Source organism: Penicillium cosmopolitanum, assembly GCF_028827165.1.
Source record: "Penicillium cosmopolitanum strain IBT 29677 chromosome Unknown utg000009l:1.0-9042332.0:1.0-9050551.0, whole genome shotgun sequence".
Classification (NCBI taxonomy): Eukaryota; Fungi; Ascomycota; class Eurotiomycetes; order Eurotiales; family Aspergillaceae; genus Penicillium; species Penicillium cosmopolitanum.
In genome coordinates, this window is record NW_026622679.1 from 2097651 (window position 1) to 2121109 (window position 23459).

The 23459-nt window shown below is 49.6% G+C and overlaps 6 protein-coding genes across 6 annotated transcripts; 3 read left to right on the forward strand and 3 right to left on the reverse strand.

The window, feature by feature from the left end:
• Window positions 1-8: 8 nt before the first annotated feature.
• Window positions 9-1809, forward strand: N7509_008884 (pyridoxal phosphate-dependent decarboxylase family protein; the record flags this gene model as incomplete). Its single annotated transcript, XM_056633521.1, has 3 exons — window positions 9-53; window positions 138-459; window positions 515-1809. 3 exons carry the CDS (start codon window positions 9-11, stop codon window positions 1807-1809), a joined length of 1662 nt encoding a protein of 553 aa, XP_056484141.1.
• Window positions 1810-1930: 121 nt separating this feature from the next.
• N7509_008885 (RINT-1 family protein) lies at window positions 1931-4799 on the reverse strand (the record flags this gene model as incomplete). Its single annotated transcript, XM_056633522.1, has 4 exons — window positions 1931-3538; window positions 3598-4102; window positions 4162-4409; window positions 4491-4799. Coding segments are annotated over 4 exons (2670 nt in total), but the record flags the coding sequence as incomplete, so codon positions are not given.
• Window positions 4800-4819: 20 nt separating this feature from the next.
• N7509_008886 (putative DNA ligase I) lies at window positions 4820-7351 on the forward strand (the record flags this gene model as incomplete). Its single annotated transcript, XM_056633523.1, has 1 exon — window positions 4820-7351. The coding sequence occupies one exon, from the start codon at window positions 4820-4822 to the stop codon at window positions 7349-7351; it is 2532 nt and encodes an 843-aa protein (XP_056484143.1).
• Window positions 7352-7672: 321 nt separating this feature from the next.
• N7509_008887 (uncharacterized protein) lies at window positions 7673-8293 on the forward strand (the record flags this gene model as incomplete). Its single annotated transcript, XM_056633524.1, has 2 exons — window positions 7673-7694; window positions 7752-8293. The coding sequence occupies 2 exons, from the start codon at window positions 7673-7675 to the stop codon at window positions 8291-8293; spliced, it is 564 nt and encodes a 187-aa protein (XP_056484144.1).
• A 3739-nt stretch (window positions 8294-12032) lies between these two features.
• N7509_008888 (grainyhead-like protein) lies at window positions 12033-14429 on the reverse strand (the record flags this gene model as incomplete). The annotated part of the gene is made up of 5 exons (XM_056633525.1): window positions 12033-12334; window positions 12388-13571; window positions 13625-14207; window positions 14228-14337; window positions 14416-14429. 5 exons carry the CDS (start codon window positions 14427-14429, stop codon window positions 12033-12035), a joined length of 2193 nt encoding a protein of 730 aa, XP_056484145.1.
• Window positions 14430-20346: 5917 nt separating this feature from the next.
• On the reverse strand, window positions 20347-22924 carry N7509_008889 (zinc metalloproteinase family protein; the record flags this gene model as incomplete). Its single annotated transcript, XM_056633526.1, has 4 exons — window positions 20347-20443; window positions 20510-22377; window positions 22441-22536; window positions 22616-22924. 4 exons carry the CDS (start codon window positions 22922-22924, stop codon window positions 20347-20349), a joined length of 2370 nt encoding a protein of 789 aa, XP_056484146.1.
• Window positions 22925-23459: the final 535 nt, after the last annotated feature.

Here is a 23459-nt window from a genome sequence, read left to right on the forward strand (position 1 = left end):
TTGCCTAGATGTCGGAGATCCCGTCATCAAGCCGCGCCGATGAGGTGCAAAATGTGAGTCACCAGGCCCTGGGCATGGAATTGATGGGTTAATCACACCAGAGCAGCAATGAAAGCTAACATTTTCTCGCCCTACAGCTCTTGAAAGCCGTCGAAGATCTCCTCATTCCCTTTATCCGAGCTGCCGACGAGCCGACAGTCATCCCGCAAAAAATTGGTACCAACGGCACCAATGGCACCAATGGTACGAACGGTGCAAACGGGCACTCATATGGAGCATCTCTGGTTGACTATCGAAAGCCTGAGGAGCTCCGAGATATCCTTCAACTCGAGATCCCAGAAAAAGGTCGACAGCAAGACGGTCTGATCGAAGTGTTGCAGAAGGTCCTGAAATACTCGGTCAACACCTGGCACCAGGGATTTTTGGACAAGCTATATGCCTCGACAAATGCCCCCCGGTGTGGCAGCAGAATTGATTCTTGCCGCCTTGAATACCAATGTCCATGTTTACCAAGTCTCGCCCGCGCTGACGGTCGTCGAGAAATATACCAGTCAGCGACTCGCGACTCTTTTCGGATTGAACGGACCACGCGCTGGTGGAATCTCGGTGCAGGGTGGCTCGGCTTCTAATACTACATCCATCGTTATTGCACGCAACAATCTCTATCCTAGCACCAAGGAGGACGGTAACGGCGGTTACAAGTTCGTGCTGTTCACCAGCGCCCATGGCCATTACAGTGTGGAGAAGGCCGCACAGATGCTTGGATTTGGAAGCCGAGCTGTCTGGGCTGTGCCGATCGACAAGTATGGCCGCATGATTCCTGCAGAATTGGAGAAGCTGGTTCAGAAGGCTCAAAGTGAGGGACGAACCCCATTCTATGTGAATGCAACAGCTGGAACGACAGTAATGGGTTCTTTTGATCCATTTGAGGAAATTGCAGCAATCTGTCAAAAGTATAACTTATGGTTCCATATTGACGGGTCTTGGGGTGGCTCGTTTGTTTTCTCACAGCGACAGAGGTATAAGCTGGCTGGCTCCGAGAAAGCAAACAGTATTGCGATCAACCCACACAAAATGCTCGGAGTTCCGGTGACATGTTCGTTCCTTCTGGCATCCGATATGCGCCAGTTTCATAAAGCAAACACGCTTCCCGCGGGATACCTCTTCCACAATGCGGATACCGAAGCCACCGCAAATGGGAATGGGCACGACGCGGAATTAGATGTGGACTCCCCCGAAGTCTGGGACTTGGCAGACCTAACTTTGCAGTGTGGTCGTCGTGCCGATTCTTTGAAGCTATTCCTGGGCTGGACATACTACGGATCCGAAGGCTATGAGCAGCAAATTGATACTGCTTGCGATATTGCCGCTCACCTGGCAAACCTTGTCTCGAAGAACCCGAACTTCATTCTCGTCAGCGAGAATGCGCCGCCGTGCTTGCAAGTTTGTTTCTACTATGCTCCTGGCAAGAAGTTCGTATACTCGCGGGAATCAGACATCGTTTCGAACGAAGAGCTGCGGGGCAAGAATAACAGTAAGGTCACCGAGCAGATTACACACGCCATTGTCCCCAAGGGCTTCATGGTGGATTTCGCGCCTCCTAGTGGGGACGAGAATGCTGTTGGAAGTGGCAAGTTCTTCCGATGCGTCGTCAATGTCACCACCAGCAAAGAGACGGTGGAGTCTCTCGTACGTGCCATTGAGGAAGTTGGGCAAGGTATTGTCGAGTCCTTGAAGGTGACTACGCCAGTTGTTCCTCTGAAGCGACTGGTTGAACATGGACATGGGCCTGTTGTTCACCACACTTGAAAAATGCCTCAAAGATGGGGTTTGTACATATTTTTAGTTACATACAACGGATTAGACGCATATATGGATATTATTGAATACAAAATGATCGGGGTTGTCTCTAGAGCCTTTAGTCTTCCTCCTAGTTTCCGATCTCAACTCTGCGCTCCAGCACCGACCGAGCTTCGGCCTCCGTCAGCCCATCGACCTCTAGCTCGACAAGCGCAGTCCGGGCGCTCTCGTTGTCCTTAAATAACCTCTTTTCCACGTCCCACAATCCCGGAGTCGATTCTGCATCATCGGTGCCATCTTCAGCTGGCGATGCATCCAGTTGGAGGAGACGCAGGCCATCATTCAACTTCTTCACAATCTGTATAGCACCCCCAGCATGACCGGCTACACCAAGGGAGGTGTCAATCACATTGCAGATATGGTCCACATCACTGAACAGCTGTGCCGCACCCGTGGCAGAAAACGCATTTCTCATCAGTACATTATCCCAGATGTAAGTCTGTATGGAAAGGAGAAGCTGGCGGGAAACCCGGCGAAGAGAAGCAACACCAAGTGCACGAGAGAGAAAGGAGACCTGGGTGGACAGGGTGCGGATTGCATGTGCCAGGTCAGATGTTAGGGAGAGCGGAGATGATGAAGCACCGGTGGAGGGTGTGGAAATAGTTGCCCAGGTCGATACACGAGAGTAAGGTTTCAAAGCAGTCGTTACATTCGAAGTCAACGTCGAGATGATGATGGATTCAGATCGCAATCGAAGACGGCGGTAGGCAGAGGCGGTTTCATCAAAGAGAGCACCATCAGATGAGGACTGCTCACTGGTTGCATCGTTGGTCGCCACGGCTGGAGAGGTACGAGATGCCACTTCCGCAATGGACATGTTGCCAGCGACATTCTTACCACCGTCGCGATTTTGGCGAACCCGTTCTTGTAACTCGGACCATAACTCAACAAAGAAAACATCGTTGCTCCAGTCTTCCATTTTTCTTTCAAGGTATTCGGCACTGCCGAAGACTCTGCAGAGTCGCTCAAGGCCTGCAACACCTTCCACGCTGGCTTGGCCATCAGCACCCTGCACTGTGCGGCCGATTGTAGATGTCATGGCAAGGTATGCCTCCAAAGCGGAGTGGAGACGCTCATGAAATTGATCGAAAATGGTGATTTGAATGTCAATCAAGAATCGGAGTTTCTGACTGAACGAAGTCAAAGGTTGATAACGTTCAGTGATAGTTTCCAGAAGATCGTTTACACGGATTGCAGCCTTAGTCGGCTTAGTCGCGGTGAGCTCGATGCCGTCATAGTCGATATGCCCACTATCAGGATTATCGATAATGTCTTTGTATCGAGCTAATGCGAATTCTTTCTCGACTTGAAGCCAACGATCGTACCAGCCCTGCTTTGTCAGAACCTCCGAGGTCAGCCCCCTCCAATATCCTTCTTGGTAGGGATCTGGTAGGTAATTCCAAGTCTCACGAATGTCGTTGTCAAAATTCATGAGCTCGTGGATGAAGTGGCTCAGTAACTGGGGGTGGTCTGCGATCTGAGGAAGAAATGAATCGATTTTTTGCCTCAGCATGGGCAGAAGGGCGTTAATAAAAGCATGCAGTGCATTATAAAAATTCCACTCAAAACATTGACCCGCAGCCTGGGCTTTTTCGTCAAGTATAGGCTGGAGATATGATGTGAAGTAGCCTCCGAATTGACTTATTAGATCCATGACGTGGGACAGGAAATATTCAGGCTAGAGGTGCATCAGTTCACGTGCATGTTCTAAGCTCACGGAATATAGAAAATAGATACCTTGTCAAGCCTGTTGGTCGGCTTGTCGCCGCTAAAGTGATATTTGAATCGGAGCTCAAGTGGATGCACCATCACTTCCAATGGGAAGAGGACTGGAGGCTGAATAGTGGAACCAGGTGCTAACGCATCTCGGCCTGGTAGCTCGCTATATTTTTGGTTAGCCGAGAGTTCGGGGACGGTGAGTATTTTAACAACATACGGAGTTTGTAAATCAATCAGTAACTCAACATCCTGCCTCCACTGATCTAGCAATGAATCGGTGATATTCAGTTCCCGGGTTGGCCATTTCATAGATTCAAGTGACTTTTGTAGTCGATCGCTGAAAAACTTCTTCAGTTGTTGTCTCAATGCACACGCGAGTTTCTCGGTATAGTCGATAAGGTGGGGCGCAGCTCCCTCAGCGGCGGGTTGGGCTTCTTTCAGCGAAGACACGAGATTGCGGAGTTGGGCATATGGCTTCAGCGCGGTGCGAGGCTCGGAGGAGATGCTGGCGAGGGCTTCCTTGCTATTTGAAAACCGTTAGCCCACCTTGTTGAATCATCCCACAATTCGATGTATGCCTACCTCAGCTCTTCTGCCTCCCTTAGTAGCTCCACGTATCCCTTAGATAACTCCAGGCGTTGGAACCTCTCCATGCTTTTCTCTAGTCGATGCACTGCTTCATCGCTGGTTTCGGATTGCGTAATGGCCTTCAAGCGCCGGTCGATGTCCGCCTGTTCCTCCGCAAATGTCTCGGCGCGTTTGCGAGTAGCTTCAGCATGGTCAATGGACGCCTTCGTCGCGTTCGATAGAGCTTCCTGTGCCTCTGCTAGCTAATTGATAATATGTCAGCTTGCATGTCTGAGGCCAGTGATAGAGTTGTGGTATTGAGAATAGAGGAGGGGAAGCAGTACCTGCTTTCGTTGAAGCTCCTGCTGAGCGCGGAGGTTGGAGAGGAGGGAGTCGAGACTATCAAGGTCAGGCGTGACTTGAATCTTGTCATTTAGATAGTCCTCCACTCGGGTTCGCTCATGCGACGAGAGCGATGTGGAGGGTGCCATTGTTGAAGGGTGAAGGTAGCGGGGAGTCGCAAGGTGGTCCAGTCCAGTCCAGGCCAGGTCTGCGCGATCTCCGCTTTTCCGCTCTGACGTACCCGCGTGCTTGTGCTTCTCCCAGTGGCAACAAGCCGCCGCTCTCTTTTGGCGCTTTTGCGCTTTACTTCTTACTGCAATAAAAAAAAGCAATGTCCAGTCCGGTCAAGAAGCGCAAGCGAAGTGGCGTTGATACATCACCACAGAAAACAAGGAGCATCGAGTCCTTCTTCAAGGGGCCAGCAGCCCAACAGCCCAAACAGTCAGAACCTCAGCCGGAGGAGACTGAGCAGACACTCTCAGATGAAGCATTAGCACGCAAACTCCAAGAAGAATGGAATCAGGAGGGGAATTCCTCTTCGGTAGCTGCGGACGGCGATGAACCCACCTCAACAGAATTAGAGGCATCCGCATCTACACCGGCGCCTTCAATCCCCACGGACATCACATTTACTGCTGCTACAACATCTTCGCTAATGCCCAAGAAGAATACACTATCCCTACAGTCCTCTGCGGGCACAGAGGACTCGGTGTCCCTTACAACACCTCTCGACCAAAATCCACAAACATTTGACACGGCCAAGTATGTGGCCGAATTACGAGCGCATTGGACTAGCCAGGGTGGCGATGCTTCCTACGCCTTGTTGACGAGGGCCTTTGTTCTCGCAAATGCGACTACCAGTCGAATCAAAATAGTTGATACACTGGTAAATTTCCTAAGGCTCCTCATCGAGGCGGACCCTTCCAGTCTGTTGCCTGCAGTTTGGTTGTCGACCAACTCGATCTCACCACCTTTCGATGAGCTAGAGCTGGGACTCGGTGGATCGTCCATCTCCAAAGCTCTGAAGAAGATATATGGCCTTGATAATCAAGGATTGAAGACGCTTTATGATAAACACGGGGATGCTGGAGATGTCGCCTTTGAGGCCAAGAAGCGCCAGGCGTTCACTTTGGTCAAGCCAAAGCCGCTGAAAATCAAGGGCGTATATCAATCACTGCTCAAAATTGCGACAAGCAAGGGAACTGGTAGCCAGGAAATGAAGCAGCGTATTGTTGAAAAGCTCTTGCAGGATACACGCGGTGCCGAAGAGAGCCGTTATATTGTTCGTACTCTCGTTCAAAATTTGCGAATCGGCGCTGTAAAGACGACAATGCTTATTGCATTGGCTCGTGCTTTTCTTTATTCCAAACCAACTGGGGCGGATTTTGAGGTTCGATCTCAGCAAGAACTTGCACGTTTGAAAAAAGACGAGCTCGCCGAGATGTACAGCAACGCCGAGGAAATTGTCAAGGCGTCATATGCCCGACATCCTAATTATAATGATCTTGTGCCTTGTTTGCTGGATATTGGCGTCACCGAGGAACTTCTCATTCGATGTGGTCTTGCATTACATATTCCTCTAAGGCCTATGCTGGGTAGCATCACCCGCGATCTTTCGGATATGTTAACGAAGCTTCAAGGGAGGGACTTTAGCTGCGAGTACAAGTACGACGGTCAACGGGCTCAAGTACATTGTGACGAAAAGGGGAAGGTCTCCATATTCTCTCGCCATCTTGAGCTTATGACAGAGAAATATCCTGATCTTGTTTCGCTGGTCCCACAGATCCGCGGTGAAGGAGTGTCAAGTTTTATCCTAGAAGGGGAAGTGGTGGCCGTGGACCAGGCAACGGGCGATCTACAACCGTTCCAGACGCTTACAAACCGAGCAAAAAAGAACGTCGAAATCGGAGCAATCACAGTTGATGTGTGCCTATTTTCGTTCGATCTAATGTACCTTAATGGGGAACCTCTTTTGGACCGACCATTCCGCGAACGCCGTGGGCTACTCCGCAGTCTTTTTGTCGAAATCCCCAACAGATTTACGTGGGTCAAGAGCATCGATGCTACGTCCGCAGACTCGGAAACTGTACTGGAGTTCTTCAAGAGCGCAACCGACACAAAATGCGAGGGTATAATGGTCAAAGTCCTCGATAACACGATCAAGATCAACGACCTAAAAGAGTCTACTCAGGCCACCGACGTCAAGGATCTTCCCGGCAACATCGATCGACAAACGGAGCCCTCTGAATCCGCCAAGCCGATAAAGGAGAAAAGTAACCGGCGCAAAGCCCTCCTGTCTACATATGAGCCGGATAAACGCCTCGAGTCATGGCTCAAAGTCAAAAAGGATTACAGCACCTCCTCCGAAACTCTCGACCTCATCCCCGTCGCCGGATGGCACGGCCAAGGCCGCAAAGCAAAATGGTGGTCCCCGATTCTTCTCGCAGTCCGAAACCCGGAGTCGGGAGTCTTGGAAGCCGTCACCAAATGCATGTCCGGGTTCACAGACAAGTTCTATCAGGCAAATAAAGATAAATATGTCGCAGGCAGTGCAAATGTCATTTCGCGCCCTAGCTGGGTGCAATACTACGGTGAACCGGATATCTGGTTTGAGCCACAGGAGGTTTGGGAGATGGCCTTTGCAGATATTACGCTAAGTCCGACATACCCTGCGGCTATTGGGCTGGCGAGCGAGGAGCGCGGGCTGAGTCTCCGTTTTCCAAGATTTCTAAAAGTGCGTGAGGACAAGTCGATTGAAGAGGCGACGACGTCGGATTACTTGGCTCTTCTATGGAGAAAGCAAGCTGATCGGACCAAAAATTCCCCGGGGCAGCAGGAGGATACAGGGTGGCAAGAGGAGTGAGACGAGACAAATGCTTCTTGGGCTGATCACCAACAGTGATCTCACATCTTTTGAGGCAAATGGAAACCTAACATTTAGAATACCTACATAAAAGCAAATATGGATGATAACGTTGATTCGATTTTGCCCCTAGTAGGCGCTAAGAATAGAATAGAATGATCAACGAAAGGAGATAACAGAAGGAAATAATAGAAGGAAATAACAAAAGGAAATAGCAGAAGAAAAAGTGTTCGGTGCGCAGCCTGATGAACCTATCCTGTGAGATACTATTAAACATGATGGTTCAACCCTATTATTCTCGAACACTTAGAACGAAGCACAATGGCCTCCCCATTTTTAGGTAGTAATTCCGGACGCAATCCGCTGGCACTACCCAGGCCAGGCACCCGATGAAGGGCAGACGAGGCGTTAACCTCACATGATTTCGAAGAGGAGCACCATGAAAAATGCCACCACAATGAGCTGGTTCACAATAGCCTGTTGACGCTGGGCACCATTGAACTTAGGGGGAGAAGTGGCAACAGTGGTGGGACCGGTAGGGCTCTTGCTGTGGGAGCCACCCGGATTGTTGGTTGGCGAAGCTGTCACAACAATCTCAGTGGTGTTGGAGTAATGGCCGCCAGTTGGAACGGGCACTACAGCTGTACCAGTGCCGAGATTTCCAGGGGAAGTAACGAAGGTGGTGAGCTTCGTAGTGCATGGGCCAACGTGCGGGCATGTGGTCTGGGTGACAGTCCTGGTGGTGAACTCTTCAGCCACGCTGGAACTAGTAGTCTGAGCTCCGGGAACCAGGCCAGTGCAGCCAGCACTCCCATGGCACTTGGTCACGGTGACAAGAGTCTTGGTGAGAATCGTGCTCTCTGGGCATTCAGTGTCGGTCACGGTGGCAACAATGGTGGTAGGACCACTCGGCTCATCGCCGGGAAGGGTGGTGACAACTGACACGGTTGTGAGACTAGAACCAGCGCCGATGATGGGGTCGGGAGCAGGAATGATCGGGTAGGCCATAACAGCTCGCCGGCCAAGCGCATCTCGCCGGTGAAGCTCTTGGAGAGCCTCCAGATCTGCTATGGACCGTATTAGATGTTTGACTCATGGAAGGCACATTTTTGAAGGAGTAAAGAAGTCCTGAAAGGCAGCATGTGAATTTGTAAAACAAAACGACTTACTGATGCTGCCGAGGGAGACCGTTGCCAGGAGCATTAGTGCCCAGAGCACCATGATGGTGCTCAAAGTGAACTTCATTTCGAAGGCAAGATGCGACTTGAAAGCGAGTGAAAGTCGAATTGGTTGTCAGAGATCAGAAACGAAGGAAGTGAAACGGTGGTTGATGAAAGCGAGTGACGAGCGAGCGAGAGAGAGAGAGAGAGAGAGAGAGAGAGAGAGAGAGAGAGAGAGAGAGAGAAGAGAGAGAGAGAGTCGAAGATGAGCAAGTGAGGGAAGCAGAGGAGAGGCAACCGTTGTTCCTGGTTGTTCCTGGGAAGGCACGCGGGTGATGGTCGTGCCTTCCTGAACTGGAAATTCGACAATCACGGGGTGTGCTTTGTTTGTGTTTGTGTTTGTGTTTGTGATGCACAGCGGGAAGGAGCAGATGTTGTAGCTCTAGTGTAGTACTACTAGTACTAGTACTCCAAGCAAACTGCCATTCTGATGAGCAGGATAACCAACTTCCTGCGTAGCAGTTAGAACCAGAGGATCTCATTCTCGGGACAAGTAGAAGTTATTGGGGACCTAGTATCTAGGTGGACTCTACTTATTCACAGGTGTTAAAGAGCTGCCTATGGTAGTAAAGATAGCAATTATGTCCAATCCTAAGTCAATGTTGCAGAATATCATAGTTAGCACAAGTTAGTACATGAAGGAGGCATGGAGGCATATAAAACAACTCGAACTACCCACCCAACCGAATCTCCGATTGCAGTTGCTATACTTCAAGTTCATTTAAACTATAAGCCACGACTCCAACCACGGTCTCAACTGTCTCAAGTAAATGAGTAGTTCGTTGGTTTCAAAATAACAGCCCTACCGACCACCTGGTACAAACCATTGCCAGTAGGCTATCAGCCCTACGGCGGAGCCATGGTCGAGCGCCACCGGAATAAGCTTGGGGCTGAAGACTGGCACGTGGATTGAATCAACGCCAACGGCCAGTATATTCTATGCACCTACCTTATTAAAATATTGCCGATGTAGCCTAAAAACATCAGGCTAGCCCTAACGGCCGCGAGTATCATCCGGATTGGTAGTTGAAATCACACCGCTAGCCCGCGTAGTTAGGTTTAGGCAGGTCACAGCGGGGCGTGTTAGGTTACCATCGTAAACAGCCAGACGAAGGATCCGGAAATACGACTAGTATTCTATAAAGAAAGATAGGTCGAATATGCGTTGAAATACGGTATATACAGACGGTAGGCGCTAGCTACTGTACTCCCTAATTGCGTTGAACTGTGGTCTTTCTTTGTAACGGGACGAGCCGCGTGGGAAAAAAAAAAAAAGGTGGGGTCGTTTTCTGGCAGTTTAGATTATTTTGCTGGACTCCGCTTCCAAGGAAAGCTCTATATATGATGTCATTTCAGTAAGCGAGGACTAGCATAGGTCAGAAAGAAAATTATATTTGTGAGAGGTTTTACATGACAAGCCAGTTAGAGAAGGAATTCTGGTGCAGTAATAGTTAGTGACGAACTCGTAGATTGCAGGGTCGCAGGGAGGGGTAGCCAGGATCCAGTGGATTACCTAAATCTCGAGCTAGAGGTTAGGGTTGTCAGAGAGCATGTACAATGTAATGAGACTTCGGGATCGACAGGTACGGAGACCGTTCTGGCCCGTCCTGTAGGCCGGCAGGGATGTACGAGTAGAGGGGTAACTCCGGGTTGGTCATGATTCAGAAGTGGTCAAAGTGATCTTGGGAGGAACAATATCCTGACGTCATGAGAGTAAAGTGGATTGAAGTCAAGACGAGAAGAGTATACATATGTATGTATGTAGGTTGGAACAACGGCCAGATGCCGATCAAGAGCGAGAGAGATGGTGGGAATGAAACATTAAACGAAGATCTCGCACCAAACTTTCCTGATGAACACTGTTACTCACTACATATATGAAACATGTGGATTGGTCTTTGGAGTCAACGCCAACGTTTAAATCCGAAGAATTCAAATTTAACAGAAAGTCCCACGATCGTCACTACATACACAGTGGTTTGCTCCGCTCGGAACGAGGCTAGCATCATAACCGACAAGACCGACCGAGACCGGAACTATTTTTTGTTGTCCAGTAGTTACCATCCCACCGGGCCCAGAGCCCAGCCAATAGGAATATACACTTCTCTAAGGCCTTATGTACCATGGAACAGCATGGAACTAGATATCCTCTTCACCCGTGGCACTCATCCCAACAGCCCTGTGTACGTTACCTGGTTGCTGGGACCGGCTCCGGGGTGGGTCCCGGAAGTTTGCAGCCCCATTTCATGGATGGCTGTGCAAAGCCACAATCTCATCAAATCTCCGTGATGGAAAATGTGATGGAAAATTTTGGCCCGCAGCTCGGTTTACCTGGGTCTACCTTCGGACTCGGATTATACGGGTCTCCATAACGTCCGGCAACCATTCCTTCCAATGTGTGTCTTCGCCACAAATCCACACACTTGCGTACCCCAACCCCAATTCCTAAGGGCTGCTTCTTTCTCCGTTTTGCCGGGAAAGAGTTTTACTAGCTATTTGTCAAGCTGTCGATCGTGGTGGATGTGTCCAAAGACTCAACCACGTGCTTTCTGCTTTTTGATCGAACAGAAAGGTTCCCAAGGTTGATGGTTACGAAACGCCTAGTTGTGGTAGTTTGATAGCGGAGTAAATTACGTGAAGGTATCAGCGGGAGCATCATATTCTGTACCATTGCATCAAAACGGTTGATTTGTCATCTCGCCCTCTGGCGACTATGTGTATCAAAAGATCCAAAGTCCGTGTACATACATACGCCTTTGAAAACAGACATAAGAGAGAGAGAGAGAGAGAGAGAGAGAGAGAGAGAGAGAGAGAAGGAATAACAAACAACCGAACGCTCAACGAGACGAAATGCCCACAGACAATGGAGCCGGTATCAAGCAAGCTTCAATCAAGATAAAAACGGGGGTATCAACTTCGTGTGCGTCATACCTGAGCCAAGATAAACTGGAAAAGGAAAAAGAGAAGAAGAAATGTCACGAATAAAAAAGCCAATGTGTATATCAAGAACAGTTTGCTCCATGGTTCGACTTCATATGCCGTCGATGGAGATTTCAACTCCGTGGGATAAATGAAACGTAACAGGACCAAACCCAAGAAATTATCAACAAGGGGAAAAAAGAAAACATATATTGACAGGGTATCATTGCCGGGAGACTCGTGTATTGTCTCCCTGTCCAACGCCCCCAAAATGATGATAGACCGCCCAATGAGATAAAAAATAATGAAATTGAAAGAAGAAGAATAAGGTCGCAGGAGGTCGGCTGCGAGTAAGATGTTCCTGCGACGACGTACACGCCAGGTGTAATCGAGATCCAGGCAGGGCAGATGACAAGCTAGCCCACGAGAACAGAACCCAGGATATGTCGTGGGGCAGAAAAAGATAGCAACGAGACTTAATGTATCCCAGAGAGATGAGTGCTCAAGAAGGTCGTTCATCTTTTGCGTGGCTTGAGGTTGAATTAATAGGTTAATTTGATCTCCATGGGAGACCCGTGGAAGCCGCCGCCAGGGCCTTGAGCTTCATAAATATCGGCGATCATGTCTTGACCTTCTGGAAGCTCGCGCACGACGTCGTCATCAACCATGATCCGAAGTCCGTTCTGGTTGACATGCAGGATACGGACGATGCGTGATGGGTCGATGTGGTGCTTTTCGGAGATCTTCTTCATCAGGTCTCGGACGGTACGTTCTGTGAGGTAGATCGCTCGGTAAAAGTCGGGATGTTGGTCGTTTCCGGCAAATCTAACGTAGAAGCATGCGACTAATTTGCCATTAGTAAATAAATCCTAAGTGTGGAGTATTATTCGAACTTACTCGGCTTGGGTGGTCGCTCTGCTGGAGGATGATAGGTCGGGTCGATATCGATAGCCTCGATATAGCCTATCGTGGAATCCTCTGTAGCAACCTTGTGAACCCCGGAAGAGTTCTTCATACTCGTAAAGTTGCCTAAACGGGGAGAATTCAAAGAAGCGTTGCTGCTACTCGGAGAAAGAATCAACGATTCCATGGAGTGGGAAGCGCTGTGGTTCTGGCGTTCCAAACCGTCCACTTGAGCACTGTCACCGTCGGCTGGCATTCGAACCGGGAAAAGATCGGGATCATCATCCTGTTCGCCGCGAAGCGCAAGAACGCTCACGGTGCGTGTTGATGAGAACATGTCCTGCATCATGGCGAGCTTGGCCTGAAGATCATCTTCCAAGGACATTTTGTCCACGGGTCCATCATCAGAGCCTGTCGACCAAGTGCGCTTGTGCTTCGAGCCCTTCATGTTCCGGTCGTTTTTCACATTTGGGGCGGCACTGCCACGTTTCCGCTTGCCATAACCACCGCCCATCTCAGCCTGTGCGACTTGCTGCTTCAGCTTCTCGATGGTCTTCTTCACATGTGCGACGTCGTTGGATAGTTTGCGCTCTGCGCCATGGTCACGGAAAAGTTTCACTTTGCAGTATGATACTTCCGGTTCGCGTGATACACCGGAATCTTCCCCTGGTACGAGGATCTCTGTCTTCGCGCATAATCGAACCGGAATACCCTTGACACCCTTCGAATGGCTGAAATCGGTTGATAAGAAATTGAATCGTACGGGAATAGTGCAGTCGGATGCACCTGTTCCCGGGTTCGCCGTCCAAGTAACACAAAATCCATCGAATGACATCTGCTCGATTTGGATCTGGCGGTTTTTGTTGCCGTCGCCCCCGGGGAGAGGGTCAACGTATTCCACGGCCAACAATTTTCCTCCGCGTTGATGTGACTCGTTCAATCCTCGGCCTTCTTTCCATAATTGCCAGCAGACTGACGGTTTCGCCCTTTGCTGTTCTTCGTCGAACGAAACGCGGACAAATGTCCGGTATTTCACAGGCTCGGAGCTGGCCAGGGGTGGGGTTGAGTCTATCACTGTCAGGTTGTAGGCTTGTCCCTTATTGAGGTAGCTGATTGGGACTTCTCGCTTGTGTTTCACCATTGCGGTTGGCGCTCGCAGAGTGACATTGTATCGGAAGCTATAATATTATTAGCATTGAATCAAGAACTAATTTCAAGAGCGAGCACATACTTTTCGCCTTGGGCGTATGACAACCCATTTGAATGATCTGTCGAGGATGTCACAATAGAGGCTTGGTCGGCTGGTAAGCTGGGAAGGGATTGATTGTCGCCCGACTCATCCATGGCGTCGAAGGAATCCCGGTGCATGAATGCACTAGGAGCAAATGATGATTGTTGAATATAGGGGTTTATATCTGGCATTTGTTGCGAAAGATACTGCTGTTGAAGTTGTTGGTCCATATGCATGGGATGGTGACCCTGTTGAGAACCGGGCATGGCATTTGAGACAGAGAGTGGCGTAATCATATTCAGACCAGCGGTCGGTGTGTGGAGGTCTCCGGCTTCATTGTGAAAGACAGCACCCATTCCGGCGGAGTTGGGGGTATAGAAACCAGGATGTTGTCCAGCAAAAGAGGACATCATCTGCATGGCGGTTGGGTCCATCCATGACGGGCTGAAGTTGAGATCCTGCAGGTTGCGAGGGGTTCGTTGATTGTGAAATTTCATGCCAACCTCCTCCATCTTTAAGTGAGGATCGTGGTTCATCGGTCTGTATCCAAAAATGGCCAAATCAGCACCCGCTTCCAAATCCACTGTCTTATTGGCCACATACCTTCCGGTGTGTCCTTCAAGCTCGTGGTCGCCTTCTCGCCGGGAACTATCTCAGAAAATGTTTCCTGGAAGCGACTGATGAGTTCATCATCAGGCTTCTGGGTATTGTTTCTAAATGCAGGGAAAAAAAAGATTAGTGACTGTTCATGCGACCAGAGGCGGTTGATAGCTTGAAGGTCGGGGACTCACCGGTTACGGAACATCGAGGGCGGAGTTTCTGGGTGGGATTTTCCGCGGCGGAGAAATCACACGCGTGTAAATGAATAGGGAATATCAATCAGAGAACCTTCTACAGGAGGAACATCTAATTGCAAGATCTTCCTACAGGTCACAAACACAAATTCTTGTGAAGTTGACCTGTTGGGGTGGAGTGGGGAAGCTTTTTTTTTCTGACCTTCCCCCTACCCGCTAGTTCAAGATCCTCCAACGATTGATTGATTCGGGAAAGGACTTCGAAGGGGAGATCTGGAATGTGGCAGCGGGTCGATTCGAGCTTGATTGATTTATTGCAATGGGTGTAGGTGTTCGAATTCGGAGGTTGGATGAGGATTGCGCGTCCGTGGTGAGGATGGTAGGTAGGAATGCGAGCCTCAAAAAAAGCGGCGTCTCAAATAACACGGATAATGGCGGAGTTGCCTAAGGGCGTGATCAAGGTGTCGAAGTAGAGAGGGAGAGAGAGAGAGAGAGAAGCAAAAAAGAGAATTTCTCAATGTATGCGACAAGGCCCCTTTTTTATGAAGATGAGAAGAAGTTGGGTTGAAGAGGCGAGGGGTGAAGGAGGGGTGGACACGGTGTATGACGAACGGACTAGAATAGGGAAAAGAAAAAAATAGAAATGACGGTACGGTCCATGAGGCCTCCAATAATGAAAGAGGAGAACTATGAAGCAGCAAAATTTAACATCCACTGAGCCACACTTCCAGGGGCCAATGTGGTTGGGTAGGGGGGGGGGAGGAAGAGAGGATGATGGTGGAGTGTACGGAGTAGTAGAGTTGTCGGAAGATTACAGTAGAAAGAGAAGAAGAGTGTTGCCACTTGAACGATAAGGACCAGGGGCCGCATTGGGGGGGAAAGGCCAGTAGTATGTGTACTGTGTGTATTATTTCTTCTTTTTTTTTTTTTTTTTTTTCTTTCTATGGAGATTCAAATATGGAATGAAAGTGATTGGTACCGCACTGGGGAGAGAGTGTACACTAAGGGGAGGGGGAAAAGGAATTATGGAGAAAAGGTGGAATGAGACCCAAAGGACGAATCGGTAATCAGTGGGGGTACCCTACTCGTACGGAGTACGGAGTACTAATGTACGCCAATACATCAGATGCTCCACTCGAGAGAGAGATACAGAATACACGTATGATTACAATTTAAAAAAAAGAACTCCCACGGGAACCGGTAATTTACACATAATTAGTGTATTGTGAGGTATTGTCGGGGTATTCTCCTTGTTTCCCTTGGATTCTGCTTGGGTCAATCAAATTGTGATCATTTCCGTTTCCAACTGATTCCTTCAATAGTATACAGTATACGGAGTTCTTTTTCTTTTTTCCCGTCAAGAACCGACCATTGGATCCAGCCGGAGAGCTTCCGTCTATCGATAGGGCAATGCTTACCATATTGTCGGGTCCCCCACACATTTTAAGAGAAGACGCCACATAATTCCTGCCTTGGTGCCTGAGTCAATGCTCCTCTACCCATATATACACTCCCGTCGGTTAAATACATACATACCTCCTGGGTGTAAGTGGAACCCTAAGAAAAGAAAAGAAAAGTTACCAGAGAAACAATTTATCAGGCACCTTTAGTAGGGTTCGGTGGCTGAAGTGGCGGTGGGAACATGGATGGTAAGGTGTTCCGAGCTTCACTAATCAAACGGCGCGGAAATGTATCTACACCACCAAGCGCCACATGACGATTCGGCGGGAGCCGCAGGCAACGAAGTTTACCTACAGAGTACAGTACATATGTACATACATATGTGTACAGCACAACAGACAATCACGCACTTGACCCTCGGTGGATGTACATATGGAGTACCAGGAGTGGGTGGCAGGTTCTCCGTACCCTATGGAGTATGTAGAACAGAAATTTGTCACGCGAAAAGCACGCGAAAACGGGAGGAATGGAGTGGCTTGCGAATCTCCTCCATCCACGGAACCACTGTGGTCGTGCGGTGGGGAGTGATAGGCGGCTGCCGAGACCGTAGCTCTCGGGGTCCCGTGGCGTTGAATATGTACCTACATACATAGTATCCCATTGACTCTAGTTAATACGGAGTAAACATGGATCGAATCATCGTCCAATTTCTCACCAGATGTAGCTGCACTGCACCTATGTGGTGACAGCACTCCTGCACATGTCAGTGCTATGACGGTTCAAACGTCACCAAGAGTTAGAATCGGGAACAGGTCGAGTCGGCATCCCTGGACCAAATTGCTGTCTACGATCTGATCGTCAGGGCAGATTGGGGTTCCTCCTTGTGGACTTGGAAGTTCATACCAAAAGACTCCTCGCCGGCAGGAGAAACGCACGTTGACGTCGCGCTTTATCTATCTCAAACACGTTCATCCGTTCTTTCCGCCATCGCCTGCACCCTCCATGTATGGCGTTTATACACAGTAGCCAGCGGCAATAGCGCCCGTTTAATAACTAAAAATACCGTTAAAGTGGGGGACTAATACTGGCTAATGGGCTACGTACTCTGAGCATGTCAAATCCCGGTGGATCCCCATAGTCATTACAAGTCCCTGACAAAACTGATAAATACGCCTCGTGGGCTTGCTATGCGAAGTGCCATTGCTGGAATGGCATCCCGCCAATCAAAAGGCTTAAATCACAGATCGGAGGGCTCGGAGCACGTGCCTTATACAATACGTGACCTGACGTGACGTGACTACACCCCGACGCGCACGGGACCTTCTGGCATCCCTCTTGGCAGGAGATCTTCGATCGACGACCAGATTTGATTCGATTCGATTGGATCTGAGGTCAATGGCAGTTGCAAAACTTCGTTCTCCCACTCCCATGTATTACAAAATTATCATGATCCTAAGAACATAGGAGCTTATTCCATAATCTGATATCTGATCCATCTCATAGGCATATTCGAGCTCTCCCGTCAGCCCGGGGAGGCCGATATTGCTTCTGATTGGTCGGCACCCGCCTCCGAACCAAAGCGTTGAAGAGGAATGGAGCCACCGTTGCCAAAAGCAGCAAGGATGCTCGGTTCATCGTGACACCGGCGTATATTCATGCTGTATGCATGCGTGAGAGCTGTACAAAAGACATCTCCTTTATTTGACCGCAAGATACGAGACATATCTGCCTAAAATATGATAATATTATCATTATTAAACTATATACAAAGTTAATATCTGTACAGTATCTCACTAGCTACATAGTAGTAAGTGGGTAATGCGGCTAACCAGCATCACACCAAGACGGGGGGAAGAAAATACCCGGATATTCAACATTCAACGTTCAGATCTTAAAAGTGATCCGCAACTTCCATTCCATCTGGCTAGTCCCTTTCGTTATTATCACGTCTAATTCGGAAACAAGCATACGAGTATGTAGTATTTACATTATCTCTTCGATGCCGCGTACGAGACTGGTGACGTCAGGAAAATATCTCCGGGTATGTTGCACCAACCAAAAGTACCCACTGGAAGTGGGGGTTGTATCTTCGGTGTTTGGTTCCGTTCGCAATTGGCCAAAAAAAGGAACTGCTGAGTTAACAGCCACCACGTCATCTGAGGTCTTCGGGGAGAAGGCGGCGGACGTGGGCGTACGCCATGGACGCAACTGACTGGGGGGTGGAGAAGTAGGGATCCTCGGATATGTATTCGGGGGTTGTACCCCTATGTGTACAGAAGATGCACATCTTTTTGTGCCTTTCTGCCACTCATATTGCTTTATTTAATGAATGTCTGTGGAGTGGAGGGGGGGAGATTTGTACATAGCAATCCCATTAGGGTTAGGGAGGGAAATTCACCCGATATAGATCGATGAGAGTCATGATTGGGTGATCGATCCGCAACATGCACTCCTCAATTGCACGATCGTCCAGGAGCCACGGCTGTTGTGTCCGGGAAGTCGCGATGCCACATATTTGTTGGGTGCGAGAGCGAAACGAGGGGCGTTGTATGGTCACGTCCGCTGCAGTCTATTATGTACTACACACACGCACCTGGTGAACCAGGTGACGGGTTAATGATCATCGGGCTAACCACAACACCAACAACCACTTTGAACGCGACGATGCGAGACCTTCTCGTTTATCGTCGGCGGCACCGCAGATCATTACAGCCCTGCGCCAGATAAATGGGAGCTTGGGCCTTCGTCGGGCGCATGCCTCGGGCGGTACAAAGGTACAGTATTAGTGCATTGCTGTGCGGTTGCGTACGAGTAGAAGGTGGCTGCTTTATCCGCATGGACGGGGGGGTGAGGGGAGCAGCAATGGCGATCACTGCCGTCATCCCGACGAGAGGGCGGGACAGGGGGGCCAAAAGGTCAGACGTCGCATGTGCATGCGTGCGTGCGACCAGAGACGAGCAGACTGGGCCAGTCAGGCGCAGTGAAGGTCTTTGCCACTGCGGATTCGGGCATCCGACTGTGTGAGTCAACCTGCGCCACATGGAGCCACAGGGATGGATGTGTGGAGGGTAGGGCGAAAGAAAGAAGAGAGAGATTTGGAGCTTGCGGGGAGCGGGACGGGCGGAATGGAGACAGTAAACCAATAAGCCTTTGTCATTGAGCCGGGGGGGAAGAAGGTGTGGCGAAAAGCAGTCATGGGTCTTCCTTTTGGAGCATGGGTGTTACTAGCTTGAGGTTCAGAAAATTTCATACTGAAAACATAGTACTGTATGGACGAGATCTCCAGGGCTGTTAACCAGGGTGGGATTGGAATGTGAACAGAATTGCCTAGCGAGTTGCGTACTGTAGTATGGGGTTATTATAAGTACTAGTATCCATAGTCGAACTACCAGAAGTACGAAATACAATGTACTACTACCAGTAGTAGTAAGTATGTAGTAGTAGAATGTCTAATTATTCAGGCTGGTGGATCATAGTATCTCAAACTCGGATCGTATTAAGCCCACCGTCATTGCAAGATCGTTTAGGAAGGCACAGGTCGAATTTGTACCTAGGTAGTAGGATTTTAGTGTCCCAGAGTACTGTAACGTACATGCAGGCACCGATATTTATTGTGCCACGTACAAGGTACGGAGGACGCATGTACTGTGCTTCTCGAATGAGCTCGAAGCGTAAAAAGGATCCCATGCAATCACTGACCGACAGGCGTTACCTTTATTGGTTCATTCATTCCGCCACTTCGTCCTGACGAATCAGACTATCCGGAGTATCTGCTTGGGAAAGAGTTCCAGTGATCATCAATATCGGACCCCTGGGTGGAACTTTCAGCAACTCGAAGTTTGTATGTATGTACATACATACTGTACGAAGAGATATCTCGATACCTATTTATATCAGCATTGCTCGATCTCATCTGATCTATTTGGAGACACAAATCAAACTTGAAGTGTGGCTGTGCTGAGGGGATCGATGATCTAACACGCCGCTATGACATCAACCCGGCCCATGCGGCTCCAATTGAATTCAATGTGAACTTGAAGTGCACAACATACATACGAAGGAAACCATACGATGGAAACCCTGAGAACGAAGAAGACAACCGCAGTTGTGTAGGTTTAGGTGTGGCGAGCATTGAATTCTGGGCATGCCCAGTCCATAATATTACCTTCTATAAACTATTGGCCCGATCTGAATGTTCCTTATACAAGGTATCCCGTAGTCCTTTCGCGAATCTGCGATGTTTCTGAGCCCAACCGAAGGGAGCAGCAGTACAATGAATGAGTTGATGCCACCGTGACCCCAAAAACGCCCTCCCAAAAGAAAGAAGAAAATAAAAATGTGCAACGCATATGAACAAGGTACCCAGAGTCTAACAGAACCATTTGTATGTGCTGGCTATTCCCGGCCAGGCCTGTCCCCTGAAATGCCAATCCTGCCACAGGGAGGAGATGTAGAAAAATGAAACATGGTATGGCGTTCCTTCTTGAAGTTCGGAGGAACTAGCTGTGTGATGCCCGGGGGCAGTCTTCAGTGCTGAATGATGAGAGAAAATCCGTCTACCCAAGGACCGGAGGATCCAGAGACACCAGCAATCTTATATCCCAAAGGCGGTATCAATGTGTGTCTAGGTGAGTAAGAAGTTAGTATCCGCATTCAGATTGGTGACGGCGCATGACTTGAAAAGACCTACCCTGCTCCGCCCGTGGCGTTTCCATAGAGACCAGATTTTCTCCCATGACTGGTGAGAATTTCGATTCCATCGATCCAAAGTCCAGCTCGGACGTAAAACCCAAGTAGAATCTCCCCACGTCGAACATCCAGAACAAACTCATCCCCGCCAGGCTTGCCACCACGTTTGCCAAAGAGCTGGCTGGTCATGTCCTCATAGCAGAACTCAATACCATCCAGGGCCGAACCGTGGTATACTTTGATGGACGTCAGCAGTTTCGACATGACAAAGGCTGACTCGAGAAGAAGCTGCTCGGGCTCGCTGCCTTCCATGTTTGACTGGCCCAGAATTCCACTTTTGTAGCCAGTCTGGCTCTTTGGGAGCTTGACAAGATAGCTCTTGGACTTTAAAAGACCAACGTCTTCAACAGTGTAACTGCCCAATGCACCGGAGTAGACCACCAATCGGATCTTCTTTTTCTTCTCCTTCTCGTTTCCGAAGACCTTTTGGCGGAGCTCGCTTTCAGTAATGGTAATTTGTTTCGGTAGTCCGTTGCTGCTGTTTTCGGTGTTGAGGTACTCGATGAAGTCGTGACAGAAATCATCCCCCTCCTTGTACAGTTCCATGAACGCGATTCCTGATGACGCAGTGAATAATATTTTGCCATTTTCCACTGGCCATACTTGAACGCTATCATCCGAGCTGACTGGGGCATCGTTTGGCATACGGAACGCCGGGTGGAATCGAAAACGCAGCGCATCCAAGCGATGCCATCCACATTCGTCATTCGGCAAACAGATCTTCAGGCCTTGCGCCTTTGTACGGGTTGAGAATGGCTCTTTTGTCAAGAAGGATCGGTTGAGTTGCACGTAATCGCGCAACATGATACCGCTTTCTTGATGAGGGCAACCAAAAAGGTGACCGACCTCGTGGAGATGAGCTCCAATTCCCAGGTTGGCGGACTCCCAGTTAGAGCCAGCCTCCCCGCTATCGTTGGCCACGTAGTTGGTATCTGTTCGCGTGCAGTCTGAAAATGCATCCACTACCTCATCCAAGCATGACGGGTAGCTTTGCAGGCAGTGTGACCCAAAAATGGCCATTTTGATGTCGTCGTCGCCCGAGCCGAGAGCAGCATGGCCGGTGATAGTTTGTGCACCGGTATCCCAATGAGAGTCGAGAAGCAGGACAGACACGTATTGCTTCTGTCCGGAATGTGTGTTAAAATGACTGCGCACAGCGTCTTTCGCAATGTTGAAGAGCTCGTCTCTGTTCTTGGCGTTTTGGTTTTGCTGAGCAATCTCGAGATCTCTTAGCTCGGCGACGGTCTTGTTGGAGCGAATAACGTGGATCTTGGCTTCGTTTCGCATCTGGCCAGCGGGCAAATCTCGGCGACTGAGACTTCCTGGTTGCCACTCCTCCTCAAATCGAAAGCAGCGCCGGCCGAGGTTGTTGCGATACATTTGCTCTCCAGTGAAAGCCTGCCAGAGGTATGCAGCTGTTCGGTATTTTCGAATGGCCGTTTCGAGACCATTACCTTCCCGCTCTTGTCTTTCCGGTACGGCATCGTAGGTACCATCGGAGTCCTTGCCAAGTAGGATCACCAAATGCAGAGGCGGGGAGTTGACCAACGGCAAGTAGTTGATATTGATCCATGTAGAGTGCACAGCGGGGTGGGTGCTTCCTGTCGATAGTTTGGGAGAAACGAAGTCGAAGCGAAGGCGATTGGGGCCGGGAACCAAATGAACGAGAGCTTTAAAGTGGGATGCCGTGACGGGCCAGCCGATCGACGGGAAGTTATCTTGGTGATGGAAGACTGTCAAATTGCCGTCCAGCGGGTGTTGACGCGGGTCGCCGACCTGGCCATAGATGAGGAGAACTTTTTGATGGACCTGAGAGAGCTGGTGTCAGCGACCGGCGGTTTGTCACTATTCGTTCCCAGCATCAGCGCTTACCCAGTTGTTATCAGAGATTGAGACAATCCTTGGAGCATAGGGCGAGCTCGGGGCGGGCGTCCGAAAGATGCCATTGATGGAGGAAGAGGAGCTTCCCTGTTTGTAGAAGGATAGGTTAGTGATAGGGTTAAAAGAGAAATAAGCAAAAAGACAAAAAGAGATGGGGAACACCTACCACCACGCTGTTCCGTTGTGACGGGGTTGTTACCAAAGGGCCCGGCCGTTGCGGGGGAGCAGGGAGGGGTGTGCTGGTTGTACTGGCGATGCTGGTACCTGTACCATTTGATTCGGAGAGAGAAGGGAGATTCGGGGAGGAAAGGGTCGGTTTGATCGACGATGGGGGAGTGATGGAGCTGTGGGAAGAAGTGTCGATCGTGGAGGAGGATTTTCCCGAGACCATTTCCACCTTGGTCGAAGGGGACTTGGAGTCGGTAGCATTGAAGCTAGCCTTGGACCGGCGACGAAGCTGCTTGAAGAAAGGCATCGGGATAGATGAGGCCAGGAACTTCTCGCCGGCAGAAGAACCAGGCCTTGGATGCGACTAGGTATGTGAGAGTGAGAGTGAAGTGGAAGAGGGTGTGAAAAAAAAGTGAAACAGAGGAGTTGCTAGACTCAACTCAGCTCAGGAACAAGGAGAGCGCGACCGTTTGCGGCGTGTGCGGCGTGCGGGTGACGAGGCCGCACTGGAGTGGCACTGGAGTGGCACTGGAGTGGCACTGGAGTGGCCCCGCAAGAACCAGGAACAGGGGGAGAGAAAACCCCAAAAATATAAGAAAATAAGAAAAAGACCAAGACAATGGCAATGGCAATGGGTATGCTGGGGTAGTAGGGATGGATTAGGGGGGGAGGGGAAGAAGTTGAACAGCAATTCACCCATCTACTCCGTACGAGCTGCTCTCATCCAAGACATCCTTAGGTTGGGATATAATTTTAGCGGGCCACCTTGGCCGTCTTTGGCCACTCCTCGCACTCTCAACGTCTTTTCCAGTATTACGTACCCCCTCTGCGAGACAACGACG